Source organism: Monodon monoceros, unplaced genomic scaffold, assembly GCF_005190385.1.
Source record: "Monodon monoceros isolate NGI ecotype Baffin Bay Population unplaced genomic scaffold, NGI_Narwhal_1 Super_Scaffold_13, whole genome shotgun sequence".
Classification (NCBI taxonomy): domain Eukaryota; kingdom Metazoa; phylum Chordata; class Mammalia; order Artiodactyla; family Monodontidae; genus Monodon; species Monodon monoceros.
Genome location: NW_021703769.1, coordinates 22,468,689 through 22,482,769, shown reverse-complemented (window position 1 = coordinate 22,482,769; position 14,081 = coordinate 22,468,689). Strand labels below are relative to the sequence as shown.

The window sequence follows — 14,081 nt, the reverse complement described above, 5'->3', positions numbered from 1 at the left end:
CCATTTCAAGCAGAGAAATCACCACCAACAAAAAAACACACAAAAATGTGAAAGCACAGCACTAAATAGACCAGGAAAAGGGTGCTTGTTTACAGTATGAGCTGAAACAAGAAGGCAGTGTTGCCTTGTTCAGCCTCAGCTGGGAACCTGTGTGTTGGGAAACTCAGATTTTCAGGTTCTGCTCAAGTCTGCAAGTGGCTGCAAAAAAAGCCCCACCAGTATGAGTCTTAGCAAGTAGGCAGATTCGCAGATACAGAATCATGAAGAGTGAGGACTGAGTGTAGATGGAGTGCTTGCTCAGTAGCACTGTTAACTTTGGCACTGATACCAACAGGAGGGCATCCTGAGTGCACCCCTTCTGGGCAGGGCTCCAAGGGTGTGGCCGGACTCCCTAAGCTTTGTGGCTTCGTCTTTCCCAGACACCTTTGTAACCTCTTGGCTCCTGTGGACTTTGGGGTCTGAGGCAGGTACAGATTCTGGAAGCCCTGAGTGCCCCCACTGAAGGGCTTGTTCCACTTCCACTGGGTGGGTGGTGGCACCATCGGAAGGTTTCAAAGCAGTGGCGTGATTGGATTCCTCAAGTGGCCCATTGGCCAGGGTGGAAGAGGGACAGGAAAGGTAAGATAGGAGGGTGAGGGGCCAGGGAGCGGCGGTGTGGGGCGTCTAGGGGAGGCTGGCTCTAGAGGGGGGGAGAAGGGAAGGATGGGGAGGCAGGTAGGGAGCCCCTGGTTGTGGGCAGTGGGGAGGAGCCCCAGGAGGATGCTGGGGTAAGAGGTGCTGCCAGTCTTTCTTGCTGGCGTTTGAAATTGAAGTTTGATGTTGTTACTCTTAAGGTACAGTGAGGGAGGTGGTTTCCAGGCTGGCAGAGGGGGAAAGTAGAGGGCACATGGGCCGTCGGCAGGAAAGTGGCTCTGAGAGGTCAGTCTGTCCCCGATCCTGACTTAGCTCCTTGGAATTCTCTCCCAGCTTCCCCTGCTTTGGGGGAAGAAACAGGGAAGGAGGGAGGAATTTGAGGCTAGGCGGGCGGGAGCCGTGAGTTCTGCTTTAACCGTAGCACACAAGTGAGCTCCCCGATTTAGCTGCGTGGTTTGACAGGTTACTTGTCGGGTGAGAGAAGGAGGGCTCTTACAGCCTCTCAGCCCTTCCTCCGACAAGCCGGGCAGAGTCAGCAAAGGAGTTTAGGGGGTTCTGGCTCTGAGGCCAGCTCCATTCACGTGGGGTCTTGCATGGGTCCGCTGCCTCTTATGTAAAGCCTGCAGCCATGGCTCCTACACTGTTTAGGCTGCTTCTCCTTCAGCACCCCTGCCAAGCTCGGGCCCTTGGGAGCCAGCAGACGTGAGGACTAGGCTGGGCCTCCAAGGCACTTGCAGGAGGCTATCATGCTGGGGCTGCTGGGGAAATGGAGCCACAGCCAGTACTCTGAGCACCTGAAGCTCTGATTGGCCATCTTATACACCTTGACATTAAAAAAGCAAGATGTGGAAACAAATTCATTCTGACCTGAAAAATAGAGTTTGCAGGATAAAATCTAGGGCAGAAGGCGGAAATGAGACAAAGGGAGCTTCTCCTTAGAAGAAGCAAGGACTTGTGCACAGTGGGGCAGGGAGGCTGGGCTGGATGTCTGGGGCCGGGGGCAGGTGGCATCACACAACCAGCTTCTGTCTGAGCCTTGGCGTGATGGACCGGCACGGCCAAGGTGAGGGCAGGGAAGCATGCGGCCCCCGGGCACAGCTGTGCAACGTGCAGACAATGCTGTGTCTCAGTGATGTGTCACTCAGGATCTTTAAAAATATGCACAAGGACCAGCTGGAGGATACAGTCACCCTGGAGTGATGTTCACCCCCAAGCTTCCTGGGCAAATCTGAAAGTTTTCCAAGAATGAATGGACAGAGAGTTGGACCCGTGTGCCATTTTGGTGTAAATTGTGGCACATAGAATATCTCCCCAGGGCAGGGAGGACCGCAGTTACATCCTGGCCGGGCCAACATCTTGGGTCTCGGGGGCACTTGCTTCTCTCTAAGGTTTAATTGGCAAATGATGGTTGTGCACCCTCTGGACTGGGGACCGGCTGCTGACCCGCATGGGACACACGCTCAGTCGGAGACCTGGCCACAGCCCTGAGTGCTCCAGAGGAGAGGGTCGGACTCTGCCTGGGCCAGAAAGGGCTGAGAGTGGAGGGAATGGCCGGAGGACGGGAAGCATGAAGGATGCGCAGAGGGGTTCTGGCAGAAACGGTGCACGTGCAAAGGCTTTGGCGCCTGAAGAGTGTGGTGTGTTTGCGAAGGGTGTGTGGGTTCTGTGAAGCTGGAAGGGGCATGCTGAGTGGGTGGGAGGGCAGGAGGTGAGGCTGTAGGGATGGGTGGGTGGGACCAAACAGAAAGGGCTCCAAATTTGAGATGGGACTAGAACCTTGGGTTCTGAAGTGTTGGGAGCCTTCACTATGGCTAAATCTTGATTTTTGGCAACCGAGGGGTTTTTGTAGCGATGATGAGGTTCTTCTTCTTATTCAACAAATATTTATTGAGCGCTTTCTATGCTTGAGATATTACCCTGGGCCCGGGACACGACCTGCTGTGCCAAGACAGACAGAGCCCCCAGCCGCCTCAGGCCTGTAACCATCAGCAAGTAAATGCCTCGCTGAGCTGATGACAAATGTGATGGGCGCTCTGATGGAGATCCTGAGTGATGGGAGAGTAGGGAGCAGTCAGGGGAGGCCTCCTAGAAGAAGTGACACTTGAAACATGTGAGGTGCTGAGAGAAGCCTTCCAGGCAGAAAGAACAGCTTGTGTAAAGGCCCCGAGGTGGGAGGAAGTGTGGTGGGCGTGAGGAACACAGACTGCCTGGATTGCCACATTGGAAGGGGCTGGGGGAGGTGTTGGCCTATGTTTCTTGGCATTTCACGCCTGTGAAATGAGAGCTGTCCTGTAGATTCGGGCCCCATGTAAAGCCTGCAGCCATGGCTCCTACACTGTTTAGGCTGCTTCTCCTTCAGCACCTCCCCATCACTCTCTCCCCCTAGTCTCCCCACCAACCACTAATCTGTTCCCATCTCTATAATTAGGTCATTTCAAGATTGCTTTATAAATAGAATCATGTGGTTTGTAACTTTTTGAGATTGCTTTTTCCCTCGGTGTAATTCACTTGAGATTCATCCAAGTAGTTGCTTGTATCAGTGGTTCATTTCTTTTTGTTTCTGAGTGGTGTTCCGTGGTCTGGGCGCACCACAGCCATTCACCCATTGAGTGGTAGGTCTCTCGGTGAGCTTGTTTCCACTTTGGCCTATATCAAATAAAGCTGCCGTGAACATTCCTATATAAGTTTTTTGTGAATGTGTTATCATTTCTATGGGATAAATGCCCAAGGTGCACTTGTTGGGTTGTATGGTAATTGCATGTTTACTTTTCCATGGTTTTATCATTGTATACTCCCACCAGCCGTGAATGAGTGATTCCAGTTTTCCACAGCCTCGCCAACATTTGGTGTTGTCACCGGTTTTTATTTTGGTCATTCTGATGTTTGCGTAGTGATATCTCACAGGAGCAGATGAATGGATTCTGCTGTGCCTTGTCACTGCCCCTGTGGCACTGGGCCTCATTTTGAGGGTTTCCATTGAGCCATCACCATCACTGTCATTGGCAGTCCCTTGAAGGCAAGGCTTAAAGCCACTCCTCTGGCTCCTCTTCTGGCCCGGGCCTCACCCGGGGAGAGGCTCATTTCAGTCCTTACTGGGGAAAGGGTAGTTGGAGTTAAGATGCTGAGAAAAGCCACTGGATGTGACCCAGCCCCTCACAGCAAGTAGCTACTGCTGTTTGAAAAGCACCTCCTGTTTCAGAACAAAAAGTTCAGCGTTTACGAAGCCAGCTGTGGGCCAGCCCTGGGCCAGATTCAGAATGGGACTCTGAGACACCAACTCCCACCTATGGCGGGTCCTGGTTCCCTGAATCTTGGTGGAGAACAGAGAGTCTGACCGGGCGTGATGGAGTCTTGGGGGAGGTAGACTGGTGTGTGGGGTTTTCACATAACAAGGTGAGGGGTGGGGTGGGAATGGCAAGATGTGGGGAAGGACAGCTGAGCCCTGAAGGATGTGTTGGTCTCTGACCAGACAGGGAGAGGGCATCCAGGCAGAGGAAACAAGGGTGGAGGGAAGGTAGGGTAGAAGGAAAAGACCTGGGCAGGGGAGTGGTAGGTCTCTCGGTGAGCTTGAGGACAAGTGAGGTTAACCATTCCTTAGCTGTCCTGACCGTCACTCTGCTGTCACCATCCAGCCCATGCCCCGGATGGGTAAGACCTTTGTGTGGGACTCAGGTGGAGGGTGTGTTTGGTCCATGTGGGCATCCCCCACTAGACTTGGCCTTGGCTCAGCATGAAGGTGGGCAGGGCCTGTGTCTGTCTTGGTCATTGCTGTGTCTGACCCCCATTCTCCTGCTCCAGAAATCCTCACCGAGGCCAGAGCTAGGGTCAGGTCAGGTAGGGCCTCAGCCCTGAAAGGGGCTCGAGAGGGCTGGGGCCTCACCTTCTCTCCTGCCCTCCTCTCACCCATCTGCAGGTTCATCATGCCTAGTGGCGTATAAGAAGACCCCACCACCGGTCCCTCCACGCACCACATCGAAGCCGTTCATCTCCGTCACGGTCCAGAGCAGCACTGAGTCTGCCCAGGACACCTACCTGGACAGCCAGGACCACAAGAGCGAAGTGACGAGCCAGTCCGGCCTGAGCAATTCGTCGGACAGCCTGGACAGCAGTACCCGACCGCCCAGTGTGACACGGGGCGGAGTCACCCCAGCCCCCGAGGTCCCTGAGCCACCCCCAAAACATGCAGCTTTGAAGAGCGAACAAGGGACGCTGACCAGCTCCGAATCCCACCCTGAGGCCATTCCCAAAAGGAAACTGTCATCTATAGGAATACAAGTAGGGGCCCCTTTCGCACTCTGTCCTCGGCCCACGCCGTGCACCTGCCTGCGTGTAATTACATCTGGTGGAGGCCCACTAGGTCTCTTGGGCAAAGGTGGTTTGTCTGTTTTGGGGGGTCGGCCCCAAGTGGCCAGACCAAATTCCACCCATAGTCACGTCTTCCTCACGTTCGCCCGAACATGCTGCGGGGTCTGCAGCTGTGGGCAGGTGTCCCTGCTCCAACGATGGGTTGTCCCAGTGAATGTAGTTACACTCAGCCAGCCATCTCCTGTCCACTGTTTGCCTGTCCACTGTCTGTCTGTTCACTCCACCCTTTGCCCTGGCAGCTGACGCGTGGGAGGCGGGACTGGCCTAACAGTTCTCTGATCCAAGGTCAGCTCTGGTGCGGAGGCCACAGCCCCGCCTGGCGGTGGGAGCAGCGTGGAGCGTAGACGCCGAGGGCCAGGGGCCCAGGACTCAGGGCCCTGGAGCCTTGGGGGTTGCTCAAGGGGAACTTTGCCCAGAGCCCTCTCGGGCCTTGGGGACAGGTAGGTTGCTTGAGGTGCCAGGCCCATGTCAAATTGAGAAGTGGGATGTCGGTCCCAGTGCATCCCTCTGTGAGAAAGGATCCAGGCAGATAATTCCCCGGGACCAAGTGGCCAAAGCCAGCAGACCCTTCAGGAAGCCAGGCTCACTGTGCGCCCATGGCCAGGGCACACAGCAGGGCAGGGTGCGCCAGCTTCCCCTCCACTGCTTCACTGCACCTCCTGCATGCACTTGACATCAGTAATCTGCCTGCTGTTAGCTGAGTGGGGAAAACTTGGGCCCTGCCTTGCAGCTTTCAAGAGTTGCTCTAAATCCAGACTAAAGTGGAGCATACTCAGGGCAGGGAGGGAGGGCAGCTACAGTGAGCTAAGAGCTTGGGGGAGGCAGAGCCCCTCCAAACCCAGAGGGCGATCAAGGAGGTCCAGCTGGTGTGCATTGTGGCTTAGATTGGACAGGATCTCCGTTTCCCCAGCCACCCCTGCGCAGTGGGGCATGGCCGAGTAGGTGACAAAGCACCAAAATTACAGAAGGAACATGGGACTCAAAGGGGGGCAGAATGGACCAGAGATGGCTCACTGGCCGATTTCTTGCACTTGCCTCTTGGAGAGGAAAAATTTGGGCACATATACAAGAAGAAAGTCGGCCAGGAGACTATTCAGTTTTCTGGGCTCCTTCATAAGGGGTCCGGCCCCTGTCCTGTACAGCTCTCAGGAGAGACTAAGGAATACAGAAAATAGTCTAGTCCCAGGGTCTTTGTTTGGGCAGCCCCACCCTCTCCTTGGCCAAACCGGATGTTCTTATCTTTCCAGAAGACCTGAGAGAGTTAGACTCACCCTGATCCTTTCACTCGGCAGTTCACACGGGGCTGAGTACTCTGACTCTTGGGCCCATCCAGGCTTCTCCCCCGGGTTCACCCCACCCCCACTCCATGCTCTCCAGGCAGCTTCTTGAGATCCGGTGATATTGCATCCTCTGAGCTGGCTCTTGCTGAAGGAGAAATGCAGCTGCACCCCCATGGCAAGGAGGAGCCTGGTGCTCAGTCCCTGCCCGGGAAAGCCTCCCTCGCCTCTGTGAAGCCAAGAGACAAGAGTCTCCTATTTCCAAGGACATCCCTACAACTCTCGTCCCACCCCTTGGTGCCTCGAGCCCTGGGTCAAGTGTGTGTTCTCCCTCATTCATGAGCGGTGGCGGAGGGGCTGACCTGGCTGCTCTGTGGCCACGTACCTCTGTCCCCGGAAAAGAAAGGTAGGCCCAGGGCATCACTGGTACAGAGAAAGAGTGCCAGCTTTGCACGTGGCTCCCCTGGCCCATCCAGCGCTGAAGGTAACCTCAGCCAAGTGTGATCGAGGCCCAGGGCTGGCATTCCATAGGGCCCAGGGACTTGGCCGGCTCTTGCCTTGGTTGCAGCTTTCAAATCCAGAACTGCTGTCCAAGGTGTGCCCCTAGTGCCGGCGCCTCCAGCCTGCCCTTCACCTGCAGGGTTGGGGGAGCGATCTTTGCCTCGAGACAGCCCCGCTTCAACTACACCAGATAACGGCTGTGGCTTTGTGTGTGTGTGTTTTCTTTCTCTTTCGTTGTCCTTTTTTTTTTTTCTTCTCTCTGATGCGTGTGAAGGAGAGGACTAGAAGGAACGATTCCCACCTCTCGGAGGACAACGGACCCAAAGCGATCGATGTGATGGCACCCTCCTCAGAGTAGGGAAAGCCAGTCATCTCCACCCCATCCCACCTCCCACCCACCTGCCCGCCCGCCTCCGCGCGAATGAGCAGTGCCCGGCTTAACCTGGTCCGGCCTCGGGCCCACGTGCAGTGTCCGCATGCCTCGTGTCTGTCTGTCCACACGTCCGTTTGCGTCGTCCCACTAACGTGAATTTCAGCAGCAAGTGTGGTGTTTGTTCTTTATTTTTGTCTTTGTCTCCGTGCCGTTGCTGTCGTTGTCCTTCAATAAGGTTGACTGCATTCAGCCAGTGCCAAAAGAGGAGCCCAGTCCCGCTACCAAATTCCAGTCCATCGGGGTTCAGGTAGAGGACGACTGGCGGTAAGTGGCACCGAGGTGTTGGCTGCCTCTCCCCTCTCCTCTCCCTCCCTCTGCTCTCCCCTCTCCTGCGCCTTCTCCTCCTGCTCTCCCTAACCCACTTCTCCTTGCTGGATTTCTAGTAACCGAGCTGGGTTTGGGGTGCGGGCGGTGGCCCAGGTGTGGGAGGCTGGGCGGGCGGGCGTGCTCAACGAGCGCTTGCTCTGTGAGATTAATCAGCCACGGGGGCCGAGGCCGGGCGGAGACATGGCCTGGCACCCCGATGTTGGTGGGCGTCCTGGCCCCAGTGCAGTAAACAGGCAACCTTATGACCTTGTCTGTGTGTGTGTGTGCGTGTGGGCGGGGTGGGGGCTGAGCAGAGAATGAGACGGGGGCTGTGGGACCCGCTTCAGGCGCATGGTGAGCAGACGATGCATCCGTTTCTCTGTCTCCCGTGTGTCCGGGTCGGGGTGGCCTCTGGTCTCTGGCCCTCTGGGTGATTCACCCCTTACTGTCCCCACCCCACTCCACCCCGCACCCACAGAAGCAGCGCCCCGTCTCACAGCATGTCCTCCCGACGGGACACCGACTCGGATACCCAGGATGCCAACGACTCGAGCTGTAAGTCATCTGAGAGGAGCCTCCCGGACTGCACCCCACACCCCGACTCCATCAGCATCGATGCCGGCCCCCGGCAGACCCCCAGGATTGCCCAGATCAAGCGCAACCTCTCCTATGGAGACGACAGCGACCCTGCCTTAGAGGCATCCTCGCTGCCCCCGCCCGACCCCTGGCTGGAGACGTCCTCCAGCTCCCCCGCGGAGCCAGCACAGCCAGGTGCCTGCCGCCGGGACGGCTACTGGTTCTTGAAGCTGCTTCAGGCAGAAACGGAGCGGCTGGAAGGCTGGTGCTGCCAGATGGACAAGGAGACCAAAGAGAACAGCCTCTCTGAAGAAGGTGGGCGCTGTGAGGCCGGCCCCGGGGGCGGGGCGGGAGGGGTGCGGGTGCCAGCCCCAGCCTCCGAGGTGGGGGTGGGGGTTCTTAGGTTCTCTTCCTGGGTCGGTTGTGATTCCACCCCTTACTCTCATTCCTTCCTTTCTTCCATCCATCCACCGACCCAACCAAACCTTTTTCCAGAAAGGATTTACGGCGGCAGCCGCTAGTTGCACTGGCTGTGGGGTCAGCAGCCCCGGGTTGGAATCCTAGCTCTTCCCTTACTAGTGAAGTGACTTTGGGCAGGTTCCTTGAGCCTCAGTTTCCTTACCTGTAACGTGGAGATAATCCTACCCTCTGATGCGGCGGTGCATGTTCAGGGCCCGACGAAGTGACGGACACAGAAAGTTGGCACCATAATTATGCCTTTGGCGGCTCCTTATTGAGCACCTACTGTGTACCAAGCGCAAGGGATCTAACTGTGAACCTCAGCAGGGTGTGAAGAACTATGAATGGGTTAGACAGAAGTCATCTACTTTCCCACTTAGGCTTCTGTCTATACCATGCCTGTTTCCAAAAATTCCCCCGAGAAATTAGAGAATAGTTCTAGAAAGAGCTAGAAATATGTAGGGAGCCTAGATTCACAGGTGTTTGATACAGGGGAAGGGTGGTTTGGAGGCAGGCCCCTGGGAAGCTCCGGCCCCTAGATGGCTCCCCTTCACAGACCGTGCAGGAAGTACAGGTCTCCGGAGTATCCAGAAGGGATGGAGCCAGCATCCCACCGACCCCTGGTGGGGCAGGGCCTGAGGAAACCACCCCTTGATGACTCAGAGGCCCTGTTTTCACTCTCTCTAGGCCAGTCCCCAGCTTTGATGTCACACCCACTGGTGTGCAGGGAACTGTTGTGAGGTATATACCTAACAACCTTTTACAATACTAGTATTTACAAAATCAGAACAGAGGCAAGGATCAGAGAGAGCACTAAATGGCTTCTAACAGAAACCATCCAGCCCTCTGCCCTTCCTCAGCCTTCCCCACTTTCAGCTCTCATCAACTGTGTATTCTGGTATTTACCTTCATATTTCTTTTTCATTTTTAAGTGGGTTTACCTTTTATTTCCTCTCAAATTAATCATTAAGTATTGATCTCTACTATAATAGGTCAGTATTTAGCTCTGTCACCTCTGCTTCCTGTGCCCCACCCTCTGTATATTACATCAGTTTGAGGTTAAAAAACAACCAGTATTTCTGTTTGCTATGAGCATGTAAATGCTGTTCACTGCAGAGCCTTGTAGTATATTAATGATTTCATTTTCTTATACATTTTGTTTTTCCTAAAATGAATGGTTGCCTCACTTTTTTATACACTTTATTTTCTAAGCTCTTATTTGTAATTTTTTTCACATGCTCCACCAGATTGGCCAGCCCCTCATCAATATTATTTTCCAGGTGTGCAAACGTATCAGATAATCTCATGATCTCCTATTTTTCCTGGTGCCCTCTGTCCTCTGCCCTGATCTGGCCAGCTTGCTTTCTGGGCCTGCTGCCAGGCTGCTGTCCAGAGACTTCCCTTTTCGTCACCTGGGACTGCCCTTGGCTACTTTACTGTGATGGACACCCTGCTTTTTTGGACAACGTGGTCTTCCGCTTTCCTGGTTTTAGCCCCTCGCTTTACGGGAGCACACCTTCAGTTGGAGATAAATTTTTGGAAACTATGTCTTTATTCAGACCTCATGTAGTTTGGCTGGGTGTAAAGAAAATAGTAAATACAAATTATTTTTGTATATAAATATAGATATAATTTATGTATAAATATTAAAATAAAGTTGAAAGTAACTTTCCCTCAGAATCTTAAAGAGGCCGTATTATGTTTAGCTTCCATTACTTGCGATGAAAAGTTTGAGGCCATTCCAGGTCTCAGTCCTTTGTATTATTTTATCTCTGGAAGCTGTTAGGATCTGTTAGGATCTTCACTTTTACCTCTCTTATGAAATTTCTCAGTGATGTGCCCTGGAATGGGTCTTTGTGCCAGTAGTTAATAGGCCACTTTTATGTGGAGACTCAGGTCTTTTGTTTCTTGCAGAAATAGTCTTGAATTAATTTTTTAAAATAATTTCCTCACTTCCACTTGTTCTGTTTTCTCTGTCTGAAATTCCTGTCACTCACATGTTGGATCTGCTAAGTTGATCCTGTCTCTGATCTTTTCTTTCTCTTATCTTTTTGTTGTCTCTCTTTCTGGAAGGCTTTCTTTTTTTTTCCACGCTATAACAACTTTATTGAGATATAATTCACATGCCATAAAATTTGCCCTTTTAAAGTGTATAGTTCAGTGGCAGTTAGTACCCTCATAATGTTGTGCGACCATCACTGTTATCTAGATTCTGAACCTTTCCATCACTCCAAAAAGAAACCCCGTGACCATAAGCAGTCACTCCTCATCCCCTCCTCCCCACTAGCTCTTAGCAACCACTAATTCTGTCTCCGTGGATTTGCCTATTCTGGACATTTATGTAAATGGAGTCATACAGTATGATTGTATGACAGGTCTTTTGTGTCTGGCTTCTTTTGCTGCATGTTTTTAAGGTTCATCCATGTTGTAGCATGTATCAGTTCTTCATTCCTTATTGTGGAGTAATATTCCGTTTTATGGATAATACTACATTTTATTTATACATTTATCTGTTGGTGGACATTTGAATTGTTTCCACTTTTGGGCTAGTATGAATAATGCTGCTGTGCACATTTGTGTACAGGTTTTTGTGTGGATCTATGTTCATTTCCTTTGGGTATATAAGTAGGAGTGGAATTGCTGGGTCATATGATAATTCTGTGTTTAACTTTTTGAGGAACCTGCTAAACTCTTCCACAGTGGCTGCACCATTTAACATTCCCACCAGCAGCACACGAAGGTTCTAATTTCTCCACATCCTCACCAACACTTGTAATTATTGCTCTTTTTGATTATAGCCATCATGGTGGGTATAGTAGTACCTCACTGTGGTTTTGGTTTTTTTGTGGTTTTTTTTGCGGTACGCGGGCCTCTCACCGTTGTTGCCTCTCCCATTACGGAGCACAGGTTCCGGACGCGCAGGCTTAGCGGCCATGGCTCACGGGCCCAGCCGCTGGGCGGCATGTGGGATCCTCCTGGACCGGGGCACGAACCCGCCTCCCCTGCATGGGCAGGCGGACTCTCAACCACTGCGCCACCAGGGAAGCCCCTCACTGTGGTTTTGATTTGAGTTTCCATGGTGGCTAATAAAGTATAGCATCTTTGCAAGTGCTATTTGTGTGTCTTTTTTTGGAGAAATCTGTTGAGTTTGAGAGGTTTTCTTGAATTTATCTCTAAACTCTGTACATCAGATGTTTACTACAACCATTCGTATAAGAGCTCTTTCTTACTCTGTTCCTTTTTTCATAATATTTTGTCCTTGTTTTATGGATAGAGTATCTTCTCCTACCTTTCTAAGATTTACATATATATTTAAGTTTTCATGTGTCCCTGTGTTGTCTCTGTTTCCTTTAGGATCCTTTTTTCTATGTGTCTTTTTGGGTTGGAGTCTTTCCTGGAATGTCCAGTGATCCTTAGTTGTTTATTCATATTGAAAGTGAGGAACTAACTCAGGGGTAGGAAGGGATGGAGTAGAAGATTTCTGTTTTGGTTGTAAGCCTAGTAGTTCCACTTGCTGTTTTTTAATTTTATGATTTAATTTAAAATAAAACTTTGGAATTCCCTGGCAGTCCAGTGGTTAGGACTCGGCACTTTCGCTGCTGTGGCTCAGGTTCAGTCCCTGATTGGGGAACTAAGATCCCGAAAGCTCTGCGGCGCAGCCAAAATATTAAAATTAAATAAAGGATTTACCTGGTGGTGCAGTGGTTAAGAATCCGCCTGCCAATGCAGGGGACACGGGTTCGAGCCCTAGTCTGGGAAGATCCCACATGCTGTGGAGCAGCTAAGCCCGTGTGCTACAACTACTGAGCCCACATGCCACAACTACTGGAGTCTGTGCTCTGCAACAAGAGAAGCCACTGCAATGAGAAGCCCACGCACCACAACGAAGAGTAACCCCCACTCACCGCAACTAGAGAAAGCCCACATGCAGCAGCAAAGACCCAAAGCAGCCAAAAATAAATAAAATAAATTTATAAATTGCATGTTATGTTCTTTAAAAAAATTAAACATAATAAAATAAAACTTAATTTTAGAGTTAGCAAAAGCAAACTATATAATATAAAAATAGCAAAAGTCATGGTAATATACTGGTATGTTGATAATATATGGTAATAACTTCAAAAATGAAGACATAATTATTTAACTATCATGATAAAAACTCTTTGGGACTTCCCTGGTGGTGCAGTGGTTAAGAATCCGCCTGCTAATGCAGGGGACACGGGTTCGAGCCCTGGCCTGGGAAGATCCCACATGCTGTGGAGCAGCTAAGCCCGTGCGCCACAACTACTGAGCCTGCGCTCTACAGCCTGTGAGCCACAACTACTGAAGCCCACACGCCTAGAGTCTGTGCTCTGCAACAAGAGAAGCCACCACAATGAGAAGTCTGCGCACCTCAACGAAGAGCAGCCCCCGCTCACCGCAACTAGAGGAAGCCTGCATGGAGCAACGAAGACCCAATGCAGCCAAAAATAAATAAATAAATAAAATAAATTTATAAGGAAATAAAAAGAATGGCATTATTTTAAAAAACCTCTTTAATAGCAGAATAAAACTCATAATGTACAAGATTTTGTTTGAATACCTCTGTTCAAGTCTTTTGAGTACATACGTAGGAGTGGAATTGCTGGATCATGTGGTAATTCTATGTTTAACTTTTTTCCATTTTTTTATTGTGGTAAAATATATATAACATAAAATTTGCCATTCTAACCACTTTTAAGTGCATAATTCAGTGGCATTACTTATATTCACAATGTTGTTGTATATTACCAACATCTATTTCCAAAACTTTTTTATCACCCCAAATAGAGATTCTGTTTCCGTTAAGCAATAATTCCCCATTCCCTTCTCCACCCAGTCCCTGGTAACCTCTAATCTACTTTCTGTCTCTATGAATTTCCCTATTCTAGATCTTTCATGTAAGTGGGAAGATACAGTGTTTGTCCTTTTGTGTCTGGCATGTTTTCAAGGTACATCCATATGTTGTAGCATATCAGAACTTTATTCCTTTTTATAGCTGAATAATATTCCATTGTATGTAAATACCACATTTGTTTGGTCCATTCGTCTGTTGATGGACACTTGGGTTATTTTCACCTTTCAGCTACTGTGAATAATGCTACAGTGAACACGATATGAGAATCTGTTTCAGTCCTATTTTCAGTTCTTTTGGGTTTAAACCTAAGAATGGAATTGCTGGGTCACATGGTAATTAATTCTATGTCTAGCTTTTTGAGAAATCGCCAATGTTTTCCACAGCAGTTGCACCATTTTACATTCCCACCAACAATGCATAAGCGTTCCCATTTCTGTATATCTTTGCTAACACTTGTTATTTTCCATCTTTTAAAAAAATTATAGCCATCCTAGTAGGTATAACGTGGTATCTCATTGTCCTTTTAAAAAGATTTTTATTTATTTTTAAATTATTATTATTTTTTTACGGCTGCGTCGGGTCTTAGTTGTGGCATGCGGGATCTTTCATTGCAGCACACGGGCTCTTCAATGCAGTGTGCGGGCTTCTCTAGTTG

The 14,081-nt window shown here is 50.5% G+C and overlaps 1 protein-coding gene across 9 annotated transcripts in view; it reads left to right on the top strand.

Moving 5' to 3' along the window:
- The window catches only part of DLGAP4 (DLG associated protein 4), a 90,329-nt gene that overhangs the window by 47,457 nt on the left and 28,791 nt on the right, over positions 1-14,081 (top strand). For 5 of the 9 annotated variants that reach the window (XM_029222170.1, XM_029222165.1, XM_029222164.1 and 2 more), the window contains 3 exons: positions 4,547-4,908; positions 7,385-7,473; positions 7,994-8,406. In XM_029222170.1, the coding sequence (XP_029078003.1) occupies positions 4,547-4,908; positions 7,385-7,473; positions 7,994-8,406 (864 nt within the window). Of the gene's footprint in view, positions 1-709; positions 2,271-4,546; positions 8,407-14,081 lie in introns of those variants that run through there. The other 4 variants (XM_029222168.1, XM_029222167.1, XM_029222173.1 and 1 more) reach the window with 4 other exon arrangements.